We start from the raw sequence: 17147 nt of genomic DNA, 5'->3' as shown, positions 1-17147 counted from the left end.
TCTCCCAAATCCTGGTTCAGTTCCATATAGATTAAGGTACAGTAACTAAAGCAGGCATCAAAATTCACATTCATAGATCACATAGCACAGGAACATTTGCAGTGCTGTCTTTCCCCCCTTGCACTGACAACCAGCATTGAGAGCAGATGATGCAAGATGTTGTTACTTTCTAGACGATCAGATGATCACCCTCCCTGGTCCTCCCTGCTCCAATTGCACCATCTTTAAGGCCAGAATGTGCTAGCAACGAGGCATCAGGCAATCATGCCACTGCCGAGTGTTTCTTAATTAAAATACTTAAAGTGAATTCTAAAGCTCACTGCGTGCCATCTGGCCTTCCTATTGGCGGCTACTAATTCCAGGTGATGGAAAAGGCTGTGCCAGCTCACATTCAATAGCCCTTCCTCACCCTCGAGTAAGGTCCATGAGATATTTATACCCATCCCTTCTCTTGGAGGGTGGGGAGGTGAATCTGTCTTCACAGAATCACTCCTGGCTGTCTTCTCCAACGCTTTGTCAAAAGCAGGAATGTAACCATCTCAAGCAACATCACATTTGTCGTGATTTTTGAAAAGAGAGTTCCCCAGTCTATTGGGATTTATTATTAGGATGTTTCTTAATAACATTCATTTCCTATTTATGTTTCCTTAATGCCAGCCCATTTGTCTTCCTAATGACCTGGCAACAAAAGCAATGGAAAACATCATTTTCTTTTTCAAATCTTTCTGATGTTGCACGTTGCCTGTAGCATACAAATGAGGACCTGTGTTTTCCTTTGCTCCTCCCAGCGCACACCTCTTTCACCCCCACTACTGTTTTTCTAAAAGTCTAAGAGACGGGGAAATGAGTGTTCCTCATGACTTCATCGGCTTCCCTGTTCTCCCCACCCACTCCAGTAACTTCACCTCCCTGCTTTGTTTCTCAAGAGCAGATACTGGATATGATAATATGAATGCTGGTGAGCTTTGAACAAGGTTCTGAACAGCAATTCGGAACTTGACCCAACAGCCATCAGGGCCTTTCTCAACTTGGGAACAATAACAAAACTCTGAAAAACCAAATAATTTCATTTTACCACCTCATCAAAGCCTAATTCCCTACAGACACCTGTAGAAGTGTCAGAGACGGCTCTGCCACTAGGCAAATTAGGCATTTGCCTAGGGCTCCGGGAGGGGGGGGGAACCAAATTGGGCTCTCCTCCTTGGCCCTGCGCCATAGCAAATGACCCCCCACATTGCCTGCTGCCCTCCTTCGCAGCACTTGCACCGCACCGCCACGTGCACCCTTCCCCCCCACCCCCTCCGTGGGCAAAGCTGGAGGAGGGTTGGGAGGGCACCCAGCCAGCACACAGCTTCTGCAGTACTCTCTGAGCACCGCAGAGAGGCCACATACCAGCCGGCATTGCCCTGCCTCCTTTCCACCAAAGGAAAGCCCCGCAGAGTCTGCATGTCGACTGGGTGCCCTCCCTACCCTCCTCCAGCTTTGCCCATGGCCCACAGGGGGGTGGAAGGGTGCGGACCACAGAGGAGGGTGGGGGGCAGTGTGGTGGGGGGCAGCAGGCAGGGCCTTTCCTAGAGCGCCATGCACTCTAGGGCTGCCCCTGAGAAGTGTTGAGTTTTATACCTACTTTTCTCTACCGTAAGGGGTCTCAAAGCAGCTTACAATTGCCTTAAAAAACAAAAGAAGAGCTCTGCTGGATCAGACCATCTAGTCTAGCATTCTGCCTCACCCAGCAGCCAACCAGTTCCTCTGTATGGTGAACAACAGGGTATAGAGGCCAAGGCCTTCCCTGATGTTGCCTCCTGACTCTGGGATTCAGAGGCTTAGTGCCTCTGAATGTGGAGGTTCCCCTCAGTCATCATGGCTAGTAGCCATTGATAGACTTATCGTCACTGACAGACTTATCCTCATAGATAGACTTATCCTTTCCCTTCCTCTCCCTACAAAAGACACCCTGTGAGGTAGGTGGGGCTGAAAGAGCTCTGAGAAAACTGTGACTGACCCAAGGTCACCCAGCTAGCTTTTATGTGGAGGAGTGGGGGAATCAAAACCTGGTTGTCCAGATTAGAGTCCACCACTCTTAACCATTACACCTCACTGGCTGTCTGTACTAGGTCCATGTGAGGATCTAGTACAGGCAACTCAACAATATAATCTCGAATTCATTCCCTTTCCTCCCACCGCCACCTAGCAGGCTCATTGCAACCCTAAAAGCTTTTCATATATTTATCGCACAAACCTTTCTGCCTGGAAGGACAGGACTGTTGCTGGCTGGAATTTCTCCTTTAATAAACTTTTTTGAGGAAATAAGTGAGGGTGTCCCTCCGATTCTGAGCCCTGACAGCCACCTTCTCATTCGAGACCAAAGAACACCCAGATAGAAATCAACTGCTGCAATGCTACATTGTCAAAACCCCACTTTCTGGAAATTAATGCTTCTCCAGCTATGATTAGGTCCCCCCTCTAGTGTCTGAAATCTGCATTTAATGAGTGAAAGGCAAAGCCAGTGACAAATCGTAGGGAAAGCCCTATATGCGTATCCCACAGATGAACTATTCAGCAGTGCTGCTGTTACCTGCATATTTATAGGCACAACATCTGTTGCATTTTAACATAGGAGATACAGTGGGAACCCTCACGGTACATTTTGATCAAATTCATCAGTATTAAGAATTGCATCATTGATTACTTCCAGAAGCGTAACTGTGTTAGTCTGCTGCAGCAAAACAACAGGCAGCCCCTTGAAGACTAACAAATTCTCTATCCCATGCATAATCTTGTAAACCTCTACCATGTCACCCCTCAGTCAACGTTTCTCAAAGCTAAAGAGCCCCAAGTGTTTTAACCTTTCTTCATAGGGAAAGTGTTCCAACCCTTTAATCATGCTAGTGCCCTTTTCTGCACTTTTTTCAATGCTATAATATCTTTTTTGAGGTGCAGTGAGCAGAATTGTACACAGTATTCCAAATGAGGCTGCACCATTGATTTATACAGGGGCAAATGACAGTAGACAGATTTCTGGAAGAAGAACATTTATTTTGAGCCGCAGTCTCTTACCTGTAATATCGGGACTGAAGATAAGTTGAGCACACAGCCTTAGAGACGTGGCTAGCAGAACCAAAGTCAATGACCTTGACCCTGTATGGCTGCCGAGATGGATCCACCAACATGATGTTTTCTGGTTTGAGGTCTGCATGAATCAAACCCAGGCTTTTCAATTTCATTAGGGCTGTGGCTACCTGCTGTAAGATTGGCCGGATGTACTTAAGTGGCAAAGGGCTGAACTTGTTCTGTTTTAGAAAATCATAGAGGTTCTGTTCCAACATCTCAAAGACCAGGCAGGTGTGGTTCTTGTGCTGGAAACATTCGTAGGCTCGGACAAAGTTGTAATCATCTGCACTTTCAGTGCTTAGCCGGGCCAGAATGCTAACTTCAATTTGACCTTGCCGTGCATAAGAAGGATGGTTTTTAAGGATCTTGATGGCCACGATTTCATTGGTGCCACGTTTCCAGCATTTGACCACTTGCCCAAAAGTTCCACGGCCAAGAAATTCTAATACTTCATACGTATTGGTCATGGAACACAGCACTTCATGTTGTACCAGTTGGTAATCCCCTTCACTGTTGGAGCCACTGTTTTTCGATGTGGCTGTGGATGTTGTGGTGGTGGCTACCGTGGCCCCGCTGGCATTGTTCTGAATCATTGGTGGATGCTCTTCGATAATCTGAACGCTGCTCGTGTTCTCAATTTCCTCACTTTTGCGCTTAAGTCCACATTTTTGGTAGGTGTCCAAAAGGCTCACAGTGCTTCGACGCATCAGGTTGTGTGGTCCACCCAGTGCTTGCCCAGACACTGCAACCACACCAGAGGTGCTGTTGGCGGATGTCACCACGATGTGCCCCGTGCTGGCTGGGAAGATGATGGTCTGCTCGTACGGGATGCTGGGGTTGGGGATCTGGAGAGAGGCGTTGATGGCAGCAGCTGCTTGAGAGGATTGCACGTTCTTGCTCTGGCTGTAGACTTTGCTATGTGTGCCGTACCCGGTCATATCCCAGTTAGAACTTGGTTCCACTTTCAGTTTCTTCACGCTACAGAAGGCACTTGATTGAAGGGTGTGAGGGGAGAAAACTTGCACATGTGAGGCCATACCTGCAACAAAACACAAAAAAAATTGTGTATAAATTAGTATAAATTTGTTGTCAAGGTGCTCTGGATGAGGAACATAAACATACAAACATCAAAAAACTCAAAGAACACAGTTAAAACTCACAATTAAAAGCAGTTATTTAAAGGCAAAGTAATACAATCCCATCACCTACAATGTTTAATCAAAGCACACAAGCACCTGAGGAAGCACACACATTCTGAATGGACAATGGAAAATCTGAATGAAGATGTCATCCTAAGCATTCCAGAAAGTGGGGAGCCACAACTAAGAAGGCTCTGATGCACACCTTTTGGGTCATTACTGGGGGGGGGGCAGCACAAATGATATGGTCTCCCTCCATGAGCATTATCTAAAGGCCATGAAAATCAGCATTCCCTGCTCAGTAAAGTTAATTGATCAATCAAGTCAACTTATATCAAGTTCCCACTTTTCTCTTTTTGAGCAAGCACAACTAGGAATATAAGCATAATGAGAAACATAACTGAAAACTTTGGCCAGACATGTACCCCTCTTGGCTTGAGCACTGCAGAATTTACATCTGCTTAGAGGAAGAAGAGAAGGCGGGAAAGCGGCATTGTATAGCCTGATATTCTCAGATCTCAGGAGCTAAGCAGAGTCATGACTTGGAAGGGAGACCACCAAGAAAGACTCCGCAGAGGAAGGCACAAGCAAACTACCTCTGCATCTCACTTGCCTTGAAAGCCCCTTGCTGGAGTGTATACACACACACACACACACACACACAGAGAGAGAGAGAGAGAGAGAGAGAGAGACAGAGAGAGAGAGAGAGAGAGAGAGAGAACGATTGTGATATCAAGGATTTCTCTATACATACTAAGCAAGCTGACATTCCCAAAACTTTACAAAGGCAAGGGGTGCTACATACAGGGTACAAGAGTGTTACTGCATTGGACTGGAAGTATCCATACATGAACTTCAGCAGACTATCTAAAATAGTCATAGTTTTCACAAATATCATACAAATGCTCTATTGTATCATATTCAGTATGAGGATGTGGACTGGCCTCTTGGAAGTTTGTGACCTGCTACCTGATTGAACAACCCTTGTCCCTCTTGACTGTGTAAACCTGTGGGGGGAAGGTGCTGGCAGACTGGGTCCAGGGGAAAGTAAATGCCTCCCTGAAAGAAGGGGCAGTTGCCCCTGCCTTGAAGTAGGTAGTGGTATGTCTGCTTCCAAAGAAACCTACTCTGAACCAAGCAGAATTGACTAACCACTGCCCAAACTCAAATTTACTATTTCTGAGAGGATGATTGAACAAGTGGGTAGCTTGAGAACTTTAGGGATTTCTGAATGAAGTGTTCTGTTTGGATTCATTCCAGTCTGGTTTCAGGCATGGTCATGGGACTGCAGTTGCCTTGGTTTCACTGGTGAATGATCTCCAGTGGGGGGTACAACCCTGTTGATTCTCCTGGACATTTCAGAAACTTTCAATACTATCAATCATGGTATCCTTCTGGACCACCTTTTGAGGATGGGACTGGAAGGCACAGTTTTGCGGTGGTTTTGATCCTACCTCAAAGGTAGATTTCAGAGTGAGATACTAGGGGCTGCTACTTAGCCCCTTGGCTTCTGAGGCCCACAAGATTCCATCACTTTTTCTCTTTTTGGTATTTTTTATTTGTGTGTGTGTGTGTGTGTGTGTCCACACCTGGAAGTCATGGTGACCTCTAATGACTGATCCCTACTGGGGCCCTGGAAGATATTCAGGGAGGTGACTGAAAAAAGCTTGCACCAGTTCCCCCAACTACTGGTATTTCAAGGAGGTCTCCCATAGAAATACTTTCTAGAGTCAACCCTGCTTAGCTTCTGAGATCTGACAAAATTGGGCTTGCCTGGGCTATCCAAGTCAGGGCACAAGGTTCCATATTATTGAACATGCTTTTTAATAACTATGTGAGCCCGCTGTGCTTTTTAACCTCTAAGTGAGCCCAATGAGAGAGGTCATCTGGAGATTTGGTTTAAGTTGTCAGCTCCATCTTGCATTTCCAGCAAATCTCAGAGAAGCTGTGGAAACTGTAAACAGGTGCCTAGAGTCAGTTTTGAGGCAGAAGAGGGCTAAAACATTTAAACTTAATCCTGACAAAACAGAAGTGCTAGTGGCATAATGTTCAGAACAGGCTGGTGTAATCACAACTTCTCTCTCTGCATCTGGATTGAAAGAAAAGGGCTCCTGAGTCAGACCCCATGGTGTTCTGCTACATCCTTTAAAAATAAACCACTGCTTGAGACGAGAACATGCCCTTTATGTAAAGAATGATGGCTGGGATTCTACCAAATGCCAACGGGTCGCACATGCATCCAGTAGTCATGCATTGCCCACCTGCAGTCTTTCACAAACTAAAGGAAACTGGAATTTGCCATGGCAAATTATTCAAAGGTTATGTTGTCACAGAGTACAAAATCAAACAGTACTTCTGTTTGCCATTTAAGTCTCTGCCACTCCCTGTACTGAATCTATTTAGGACATCTGTGCCCTGGTATTTGCTGTTTCAAATAGCTAAAGCTGAATTGGGCACTCAAAAAGGTGTCCTCTTTCCCCACTTTTACCAGGCCATTCCACAACCACGTACACCTGTGCCCCTCTAGAACTGTGCTCAAGTGAATGGGATGGATCTAAAAATGTCTTTCCACTCACACAAGGAATCTTTTTGTGAGCAAAAGACTCCCTTCCATGCAAAGAAGGACAACTTTGGATTCAATCCAGGGTTTGTTTTTCACCCCTGTAACTTTTACTTGTTTTTTATTTATTTAATACATTTTATGCCACTTTTCCACTCAGCTCAGGGTCACCAAGGTAGTGAACAGTCAAAACAATACACAGAATTTAAAATGCACATATACAAAACAATTCAACAATGTACACATGTAAGGGAAGGAGGGTCAATGTGGGTCAGTGAGGGATAGTGTTGCCAGCTCTAGGTTTGGAAATACCTGGAGATTTTTTTTTGGGGGGGGGGGAATGGTTAGAGTCTGGAGGGGCAGTGTTTGGAGAGGTGAGTGACCTCCCCAAGAGTACAATGCCAAAGAGTCCACCCTCTAAAGCAGTCATTTTATTCAGGAGAACTGCTCTTGGTCATCTTGACATCAACTGTAATAGCAGGAGATCTCCAGGTGCCACATGGAGGCTGGACACCCTATTAAGGGAACACCAAACAAAATGGAAAAGTCTTCACTGCTAGTGGAATAATGGGGGACAACCAAATCTCCTTCCACAGGGAACTCCATAATTTTTGTGCCATGACAGAGAAGGCCCATTCTTGGGTTGCCACCTGTCTAAGCTCAGAAACTGGAGGTATCTTAAGCAGAGTCTCCAAAAAATGGCCACTGTGATCAGGTAGATTTATAATTGGATCAGATTTTACTAATTCTCAAGGCTTGACCAGTCACCATAAATAAAGTTAGGAATACATCCTCCCACATCCACTATGTCACGCTGGCAGTATACCCTGATGTCATATGCCTTGATCAGGTATGTGTGTGCTGGTTCCTAGAAATCAGTCTGCACTGGCAACTGATTGACGGATTGTCTTCCCTCACAGCAAGGTTGCTCTATGGCTCCTTGGCCCCTTCTGATCATTCTATCACTCTATATTCATTTTGTTTTACACATCTAGGTTATTGTAGTACAAAAGAACTTGGTACAAAAGAAGATGCATTTGCATGGTGCTGAAACCTGACCAGGACGTCCAGCCTTGAGTGCTGTTACCTTATGAAATTGGGTGCATGGCTACCAGGAATGGTAGTGGCACCCTGGGCATTCTGTTCCCCTTCACCTGGATACCTACACTGATGACCTTTAACTACCAGGTAAGGATACTGCTGTTCTCTCAGGCACTTGAAACACCTGTGATTGACCCCTGAATTTGCTGGTTTTTAAATTGGTAGTGGTTGGGGTTTTTTTTCCATTTTATTTAATGTTTACACTGCACTGTTTTGAAGTATATTGTATGCTGCTTCAAGAGTGCGGGATGCACCATGGTACAACCTGATCTCATCTGATCTCAGAAGCTAAGCAGGTTCAATACTTGAATGGGAAACCACCAAGGAAGGCTCTGAAGAGGAAGGCCATGGCAAACCACCTGCTGGGGTCACCATAAATCAATTGTGACTTGAGGGCACACATCTACATATGTATGCTGCCTCAACAACCTTGGTTAATAGGCTGGACAGTATCATTAACATGAGAAACATTCTCCTCCTCCTTTTGTTTCTCCCCAGCATTTAATTTTCATTTAATTTGCTGCAGATTGAGATTTCATTGAGCTGTCTAGGTAAGCATGACTCCTTGGTTAGAGAGCCTGGAGAGCAGCTGGAAACAACAACTGTATACAAAACACACCATAAAAATATATACAAAGCAATTCTTATTGTCTATGTTTGTTTCCAATAAATACCTGTTTCCAGTAAATACCTGTTCCCTTACGTGCCCGTCAACTTGGATCACGTTTCGCATACAATGCTTCCTCAAAGAGCCAATCTGCTCAGTTTTTCTTTTTGACATCAACTGAGACCACTTGATCAACTTTCCAATAGGCACTAGCTCAATTCCTCTTCGAGAAAGAATTGTATGCGAAACGTGATCCAAGTTGACGGGCACGTAAGGGAACATCACCTTTGGAGCCAGGATTTGTAAGGAATTTGGATACCACGCAGGATTGAACAAGAAGTGAGAAGGACTGAACATTCTCTGGACATTGAAATACTGTGGATCTTTTCCTTTTGTGAAACATTTTGATATACTGTGTATTTTGTATTATTGGAAACAAACCTAGACAATAACAGGGCTTTTTTGGTAGTAAAAGCGCAGCAGGAACTCATATGCATATCAGGCCACACATCCTGATGTCACCATTGTTTCACATTGGGCCTTTTCATAGAAAAAGTCCAGCAGGTATTCATTTGCATGTTAGGCCACACCCCCTGACACCAAGCCAGCCGGAACTGTGTTCCTGTGCGTTCCTGCTCAAAAAAAGCCCAGGACAATAAGAATTACTTTGTATATATTTTTAGGGTGTGTTTTGTACACAGTTGTACACAGTTGTTGTGTTTTCTGCTATAGACTGTGTTGTCACTTTTGTATGGTGTGGAGAGCAGCTGGAGCTGATGGTTTCATGGAAGGCAGATGGCTGAGCTCCTGACCAATAAAAACAGAAGGGGGCAGCATTGCAAAGATTTTGTAGTGTTGCCATCCTCCAGGTGTGGCCTGGAAATTTCCCAAAATTATAGCTGATCTCTGGATGAAAACTACTCTTTTGAAGGGGAGACTCTAAAGTATTATACCCTGCAGAGGACCCCTCTCCCCAGGTTCCACCCCCAGATCTCCAGAAATTCCCCAACCCAGAGCTGGCAACCCTAGGCGGGACACCTGCCATACTCTCCTAAATAGAGATATACCCTTTTCAGTCTATTAAAGTCAGTGGACTTAGTAAGGGTTACCTGTGTTCAGGATTGCACTGCTGGACACTTGCCCCAGTGGTTAGTCATGAGCAATGGAAAAGAGAACAGGAAATGGTTGTGGTCAGGGAACTGCTGCTGATAAAAGGCACAGAATGGATCCTTTAAAAGCCATCTACGCTGGTGGCCAGCATCATTTCTTAGGTTAATGAATTCCAAGAAGGTAATTGCATATTGAGAGAAGAAATACTTCCTGCAATCACTTCTGAAGCTACGGTCCATCAGCATCCTTCAGATTCCAAGTTCTGACAAGGAGAAGAATTTCTAGCCCACATCTTTCCTAATTTTAAAATTACAAACTCCCCTCCTGCCAAATTCCATGCCATGCCTGCTCCACCAACCTTGCAACACTATAGAGCAGACAGCATTGCAGGTTTGATCTGAAATACGATGCAAACGCTCAAGTCAAACGATCATTGATGGTGCACCCAACATAGATCTGTCAGGCAGATTTGTAGCCCTGTCGAAATGCCTTGCAGCTATAGGAGAAGGCGGTATGAGACTGTGCTAGCATTTCGCCTCCAGTATCTCAGCTTCAAATCCTAGCATAGGTCATCGTCTGCAGATCCCATTTTCTGTCCAGGAGCGTTCCTGGATGAGATTAGCAGGTGGTGTCACGAATCCAAATTAAAGTGCATTAGCAAAGTAAGGTACTGAACCGAAAAGCCAAAAATAGCTGCTGATGCTACAGGTCGGGACTGACTGAAGTCCTTTTGCCAGCTTCCCATGTGGCAATCTTCACACAAAGCCTGAAATGACTGCATATAATCTTGCTGTGTTCTTCAGTTTTGCAAATGACTCCTGTCCGAGCTCTTATTACCCCTCCTGCTTCCTGTGCAGGTCCTGACTGTCAGGGATAAAACAAGGGCGGCAAATGGAATGATGTGCCAGCCATTAAGACTGGCAAAATTTGGCCCTATTACTGGAAAAAAAACCCTGAAATGGCAAAGTGTACTGCCACCCCTGTATATTTTAAATATCAAGCAAAGATAATAATGCCTTTTTGCAACCATGGCTTTCAGTCTGTGCTCTGAACTCTTTGGAAACTTATGAGAGGGATAATTTAGAATTTCTCATTTCTGATGCTTTGCGCTGAAAACTCCCATTTTGATTTCATTTCTCTCTTGTGCAAATCAAACCCCTGGGGCTTTATTTTCAGACGATTTCCTTGAACCACATTTTCTCCCTATGCATTTTTTTTAACTATTTCTTTATTTACTGCGTGCATTTTTAGACCACAATTCTGCCTTCAAGACACCCAGGGCAGTGTATATAGTTCTCCTCCATTCTGTTCTGCTAACAACAGCCCTGTGAGGTAGGTTAGCCTCAGGGGTTATTTAGTAGAAAAGAGGTCCCAGAGCTCATTAGCACACCTTATTTGCTTAACTCATTTGCATATGTCACACACCCCGGACATCACCGGAAAGTGTACTAAATTAGATCAACTCAGCATCTACCTTAAAATGCTTCTTGAATTATAACTATCAGGGCTTTTTTTGTAGAAAAGGCTCAGCAGGAACTCATTTGCATATTAGAACACCCCCCCTGGTGTCATTATTTCACACATGGTCTTTGTAGAAAAAGCCCAGGATGAACTCATTTGCATATTAGGCCACGCCCCTTGATACCAAGCCAGCCGGAACTGTGTTCCTGTGCATCCCTGCTAAAAAACGCCCAGATTGTCATAATAAAACCTTACTCCCATCATACTTTTTAAATTACTTTCTCTTATGTGGCCACAGGAGAATGATGAAGATTTCTATCTGGCTGCTTTATATGTTTTGGTTATTTTCCCATTTTTTGTGGGGGGGAATATTAGAAAGTTAGGCTGATAGAGAATGACTGGCCTAAGGTCACTCAGTGAGCTTCACTGCAAGCTAGGGTTGCCAATCCCAGTTGGGGACAGGGGATCCCCCCCATTTGGAGGCTCTCCCCCTACTTCAGGGTTATCAGAAAGCAGGGGGCAAGGAGGGAAATGTCTGCAGGGCACTCCGTTATACCCTTTGGAGACCAATTCCCATAGGGTATAATGGAGAATTGATCCACAGGTATCGGGGGGGGGCTGCTTTTGAGGTCAGTATAGCATCCAGTGCCTCTGCTCAAAATACCCCCAAATTTCAAAAAGATTGGACCAGGGGGTCCAATTCTATGTGTCCCAAAAGAAGGTGTCCCTATCCTTCAATATTTCCAATGGAGAAAGGCATTTAAAAGGTATGTGGTCCCTTTAAATGTGATGGCCAGAACTCCCTTTGGAGTTCAATCATGCTTGTCACACCCTTGCTCCATTCCCAGAGTCGTCAGATATTTCTTGAGTTGGACCTGGCAACCCTACTGCAAGCAGGATTTAGAACTCGAGCCTCCCTAGTCTAGTTCAACACTCTGGCTCTCATAAATAAGCGTTATAAATTATAAAGTTGATGTACACTCTACACACAGATCTCATATCGATGGAGCATAAAAGCTATACAAAAATGCATACATAACGCTAATTAATTTATGTAACCTCTTACAAGACCAGCAACAAAAAGTGGGGAAAAGAAATAGCTGATAAAAAATAAATATAAAATATAAAAAACAGGAGAGTCATGCCTAGTTTCAAGAGTAATGATGACAGACCAGCTTTCCTGAAACACAGCCCACAGCGATCATAACCAGCCTTCGCCTGTGGCTGCTGGGTAAATTTTAGATCAATCAAGCGCACAATCAAGGTGCACTGGAGTCAAAAGTAAAAGTGAGGCTACCCGCCCACATCATCTAAGAGCACTTCGTAGAAAGTTCATCACAGTCCTCTGCAACACAGAGAGATTCTATGGCAAACATGCAAGGGTTCCTTTCCTACCTGGAAAAGATTCTGTGAGAGTAGGAAGATGCCTTGCCTGAGCAATCCGGCAATGTCACTCAGTTAACGAAGTCACTCACAAGACATGTTACCCAATGAGGCTCTGAAGCAACCAAAGGAAGCAGTTGGGGTGATTCTAGCTCATAAATTCAGTGTCCCAAAAGAATCGGACGGAGGCCCTCCTAGAGGAGGCAGACGGTACAGTGTGGACAGCCAATACTCCATGATGGGGAATGGGTTTACGAGCCACCAGAGATGACTAGACAGAACATACATAAAAAGCCACCCATGATTTGTGCTACCCATATTTACTTAAAAGGCTTGGTGTAGTGTCTTTAAAAGGGATGAATGAAAGATGCCCCCCTTGTGTTATATACACAATAATGATGATTATGATAATTCTAACTTTTATGCAAATATATCACATCCCCCCCCTTTTTTTGATGACATACCTATGGGGGGAAAACTAGTCTTCAATTGGAGTAAATACTGTAGTTTCTCCTGAGATTCATTTGGATCAGGTCTCATGCCCAATCCGCAACTGAATCCACTCCGGAGCTTTAAACAGCACGTGAGGGAGGGTTGCCATGGCCCACCTCTTCCTCAGCTGAGTCAACAATAGCCTCAGAACTCAGAGGGGAGGGGGATGCCGCCATGCCAACCCAAGCCACCTTCTCTCACAAGCTCTCTCTGGCCCAGCCTGGGGCCAACTCTGGAAACTCCACTAGGTCTTCAATTTTCATCCCTTTTAAAGACAACTACAGAAAGCCACACATGCCTCCTGGCATTCTTGCAGGCAGATGGGACACATTGTGGCAATTTCCATAATCCCCCCTCCCTGCTCCCACTTTCTGGGATGCTTGTTATACAGAGCATTCATGTGGCACAATCTTTCCCTCACAGCATCTTCCAGTAAATCGAGTGATTCTCCCTCCCATCCTGGTCAATACAGTTTGGATGTGGTAGGGGAGGCGCCTAGGGTTGAGAAACTCCTGGAGAAAAATTAAATTAAAATTATCATACGGCATTGTGTCTAAAATTATCATATGGCACTGTATCTAAGAGAGCCTTAGATTGTCTGGCAGCTACAAGTTTTAGCTCTTAGCGTTGTACAGTGGTGAGCTAGACTTGATTTTAGGGACTGAATGAGCTCTGAAAGTGTTGTGACTAGCCCAAGGTCACCCAGCAGGCTACATGGTTCTCCAGATTAGAGTTCTGGAGATTTGGGGGTGGACCCTAGGAATGCTGGGGTTTGGGGAAGGAAGGGGAAGGGCATAAGTAGGATATAACAACAGAGAGTTAAGGTTGCCAGCCAATGAGCAGGGGATGGGAGGTAGGGTTGCCCAATACAGGTTGAGAAACCCCTGGAGATTTGGGGGCGGAGCATGGGGAGGACAGGAGCCTCATTTGGGGTATAATGCCATAAAGTCCATCCTCCAAAGCATCCATTTTCTCCAGGGGAACTGATCACTATAGTCTAGAGATGAGCTGTAATTCTGGGGGGGTCCCCAGGTCCTACCTGGAGGCTGGCTTCCCTACAATAGAGTCCGCCCTGCAAAGCCTCCATTTTGTCCAGGGGAACAAATATATGTAGTCTGGATATGAGTTGAAATTTTGGGAGATCTCCAGGCTCCACCTGGACACTGGCAACCCTAGCAGTACCTTCTAAATGCCAGATGAAGCTGGTGGTGGAATTTTGTAGAGGCTCCAGTAATAAACCCGGCATGAAGGCGCTAAGGGCAAGGGGAAGGAAATCAGGAAAAAATATTCTTTCATTAAAAATAGATAAGAATGAAACCATTCATGCTAGATTTCTGTAAATTAAATAATTTAAAACAATTAACCTAGCATATAAATAAATAAATTTCTTCCCCTCCCCAGGGAAAAAGAGGACAATGTGCAGAGCTGGCTGCCTCTCTGGAATTTTAAGGGCAAACATAACCTTGACTTGCTCCCAACTTTTGAAAGAAAACAAAACCAAGGCTAGACAAAACGCCCTGGCAGCAAAAACACCACAAACTCAGCAAGGCATACACAGAGAAGCTGAAGTATCCTCCAAACTAGATGCGCTCGAGATGCGCATGCATAAATGTACATTCACACACTCACACACACTCCCAATGAGACGAACACATGCCATCTCTAAGCATGCCTTGAATATACTCTGGCCTCCTCCGTTTCAAACAGAGGGGAAAAAGAGACTCCATTAAGCAAATACACACCTTTTGGTTAATGCGTAATCCCTGGAACCCCAGAAACCCCTCTGGAGTAAATGATCCGGAAAAACATTCTGGGTTACCAATGTGCATGTCACCAAGACACTGAGAGCACCAGTTCATCCCAGAATCCTGCAATGCAAATCCAACAAGGAAACCAGTTTTTACGGCTAGAGCACTGTTAAAGAAACTCCTTTATTAGACAAGAGAAAATAAAACATCCCTCTAACCTGCGACATGAAATGTCTGTAACTCCCGATCGGATTGTGCTGTGTGTACATTCTCCCGGTTAAGCTTTAATGTGATTTCCTCTCATGTTTGAGGCTTCCAGTATGTATTTAAAGGGGGGGGGAAGCCCTCCAAAGTTCCCGTGACTCAGATTCCAGGTCTCTCTTTCCCTCCCTCCCTCTGCTTTTCTCCTGACTTTCCACAGGGTGATGATGTTGCAGCAACTGATTTTAGCATGAGGCACATGGTGAGCTCAGAGAACTGCAGCAATATCACTCAAGTTGTCATCTAGGACGCAAACATCATAGCTGGCTACGGTCAAAGATGATTCCCCCACTCCTGCTTCCCACTGAAAAGAGTCACCGATCCTTTTTTGTAGGATTAACCTTTCTGATGTACATTTCTAACCACCCCCACGACTGCAAGCCTCAATATACCTCCAGTAATGAAAAATAAAGAAGGAGCTGTTGATAAAAGACTGAAAATGGTAACAAGGGAACAATGCTGGCAATCAGTTTGCTTTTGGCTTGCAGGCTTTCTTGGAGCCCAGCTTTTTAAAAAAGCTCTCTGGATTCAGGGTCTGTTTTGGATACTGAGTCCTAGCACAAAATGCCCTCAGTACCCGTGGCTATGGCTAGTCTCACCATAGCTTCTCTCACACAGCTGATCAGAGAAGTAAAAGCCAACCTTATTTGCCTGCCCTTTTTCTTTGGTCTAGTAGACATTACTGCTCAAATGCATGTATAGTGGAATGCAACAGTCGGGGCTGCCTGTCCTCTGTCTGGTTGAGGGAGAGATGTCGTGTTGCGCTTGCCAAGTGGAGGAATGTCACAGTGCAGACTTAGAAAGGCTATCCAGATACCCCTGAGAACTGATCCCAGCCTCTTTCTTCTTATGAAGGAATCTGATGTGCTTACTTTACATATTTTACTGTTTGAGCCTAGAGGCAATAAGTGGCACCCACTATGGCAGCCATCTTATAGCAGGCTCCGGGCTCTCCCTCCCAGAAACCACTAGGAGGCAGACAGCCTTGCCTCCAAACATGAACTTTGCTGCCTGGTGCTGCCAGATATTTTTCTCCCACCATCCAGGTGAGTAGCAGCTGGCACAACAGGTAGAGAGTAAGAGGTTGCCTGCTGGAGGTAGGAGACTGGGTTTTCCAATGCCCATGCTCTCTATATGGAAAGGGAAGATTGATTGGGTGATTACAGACCGGTACTTTGGGCTGACTCAGAGACACCTCAGAAATCGACTAGAAAAATCCTTCCAAACACAAACATCTGCTGCCCATCTCCATCCTGTACTCACCCCGTCCTTCGGCGTCCTAAGAGCGGCTCGAAAAGCTACCACTTTCAAAGTGGTAGCAAATTTTTGAGCCGCATGCCAGTCGCCTCCTCAGCGTCTGAAAGTGGAAGGGCACAAGCAAGGCACCTTGGCAGTGTGAAACCACCAAGCCGCCCAAAGCTGCATCTAGCTTTTTAAAACAAAAAACTGTTCAGTGCACATGAGTGCATGTGTGCACGCATTAGCGCATGTGCACATGCATGCATACGACCACTAAAATTTATTGGGGGGGGGGACCCAAACCAAGCGATGGGAATGGTGTGCAACAGCCTTCTGATTGTGCTCGTGTCGCCCTGTGGACGGGATGGGGACACTTGCAGGGGAGCATGTAGAGGGTTTGGGATGGTTCTTTTTGAGCCGGCTTGATTTGGAATGCCTCCCACCTGCCTCTAAATACCCATCTGTTATGACCCACTGTATCTCAAATTTTTAATATCAATCCATATTTTAAACAGAAGATAACAAGTTACACACTTTCACAAAATGTGTTACAAACCTTTTTTCCAGCTCATATTTAAATGCATGTGGGATTTTTGTTGTTGCTTTTGACAAAGCCACCTTAGTTAATTTCAATCAGAGTTCACCATAAGGCATATTAAAGTTTAATTTGAGGTGATGCTCTCTGCTTTCAGTAGATCAATATGAAGATTATTTCATTTATTTGTTTAAATATTTCCATGATGGAAAACCCATATTCAGGGGAAGGGCTGCAGCTCAGTGACAGAGCATCTGCTTTGCATGCAGAAGGTCCTAGGTTCAATCCCCATCATCTCCATTTAAAAGGAACAGGAAGCAACAGGTGTGAACAGCCTCCACCTGACAACATGGATGGCCGCTACCCATCAGAGCAGAAAATAATGACTGTGACAGACAAA

At 45.0% G+C, this 17147-nt stretch overlaps 1 protein-coding gene across 2 annotated transcripts in view; it reads right to left on the bottom strand.

Annotated features, from left to right (window-relative positions):
- HIPK2 (homeodomain interacting protein kinase 2) overlaps positions 1–17147 on the bottom strand; it is a 241329-nt gene that overhangs the window by 148461 nt on the left and 75721 nt on the right. For both annotated transcript variants that reach the window (XM_060245646.1, XM_060245647.1), the window contains exon 2: positions 3058–4150. In XM_060245646.1, the coding sequence (XP_060101629.1) occupies positions 3058–4150 (1093 nt within the window). The remainder of the gene's footprint in view (positions 1–3057; positions 4151–17147) is intronic.

Source organism: Heteronotia binoei, chromosome 8, assembly GCF_032191835.1.
Source record: "Heteronotia binoei isolate CCM8104 ecotype False Entrance Well chromosome 8, APGP_CSIRO_Hbin_v1, whole genome shotgun sequence".
NCBI classification, from domain to species: domain Eukaryota; kingdom Metazoa; phylum Chordata; class Lepidosauria; order Squamata; family Gekkonidae; genus Heteronotia; species Heteronotia binoei.
The sequence above is the reverse complement of the archived record's forward strand: the minus strand, read 5'-3'. Positions and strand labels throughout refer to the sequence as shown.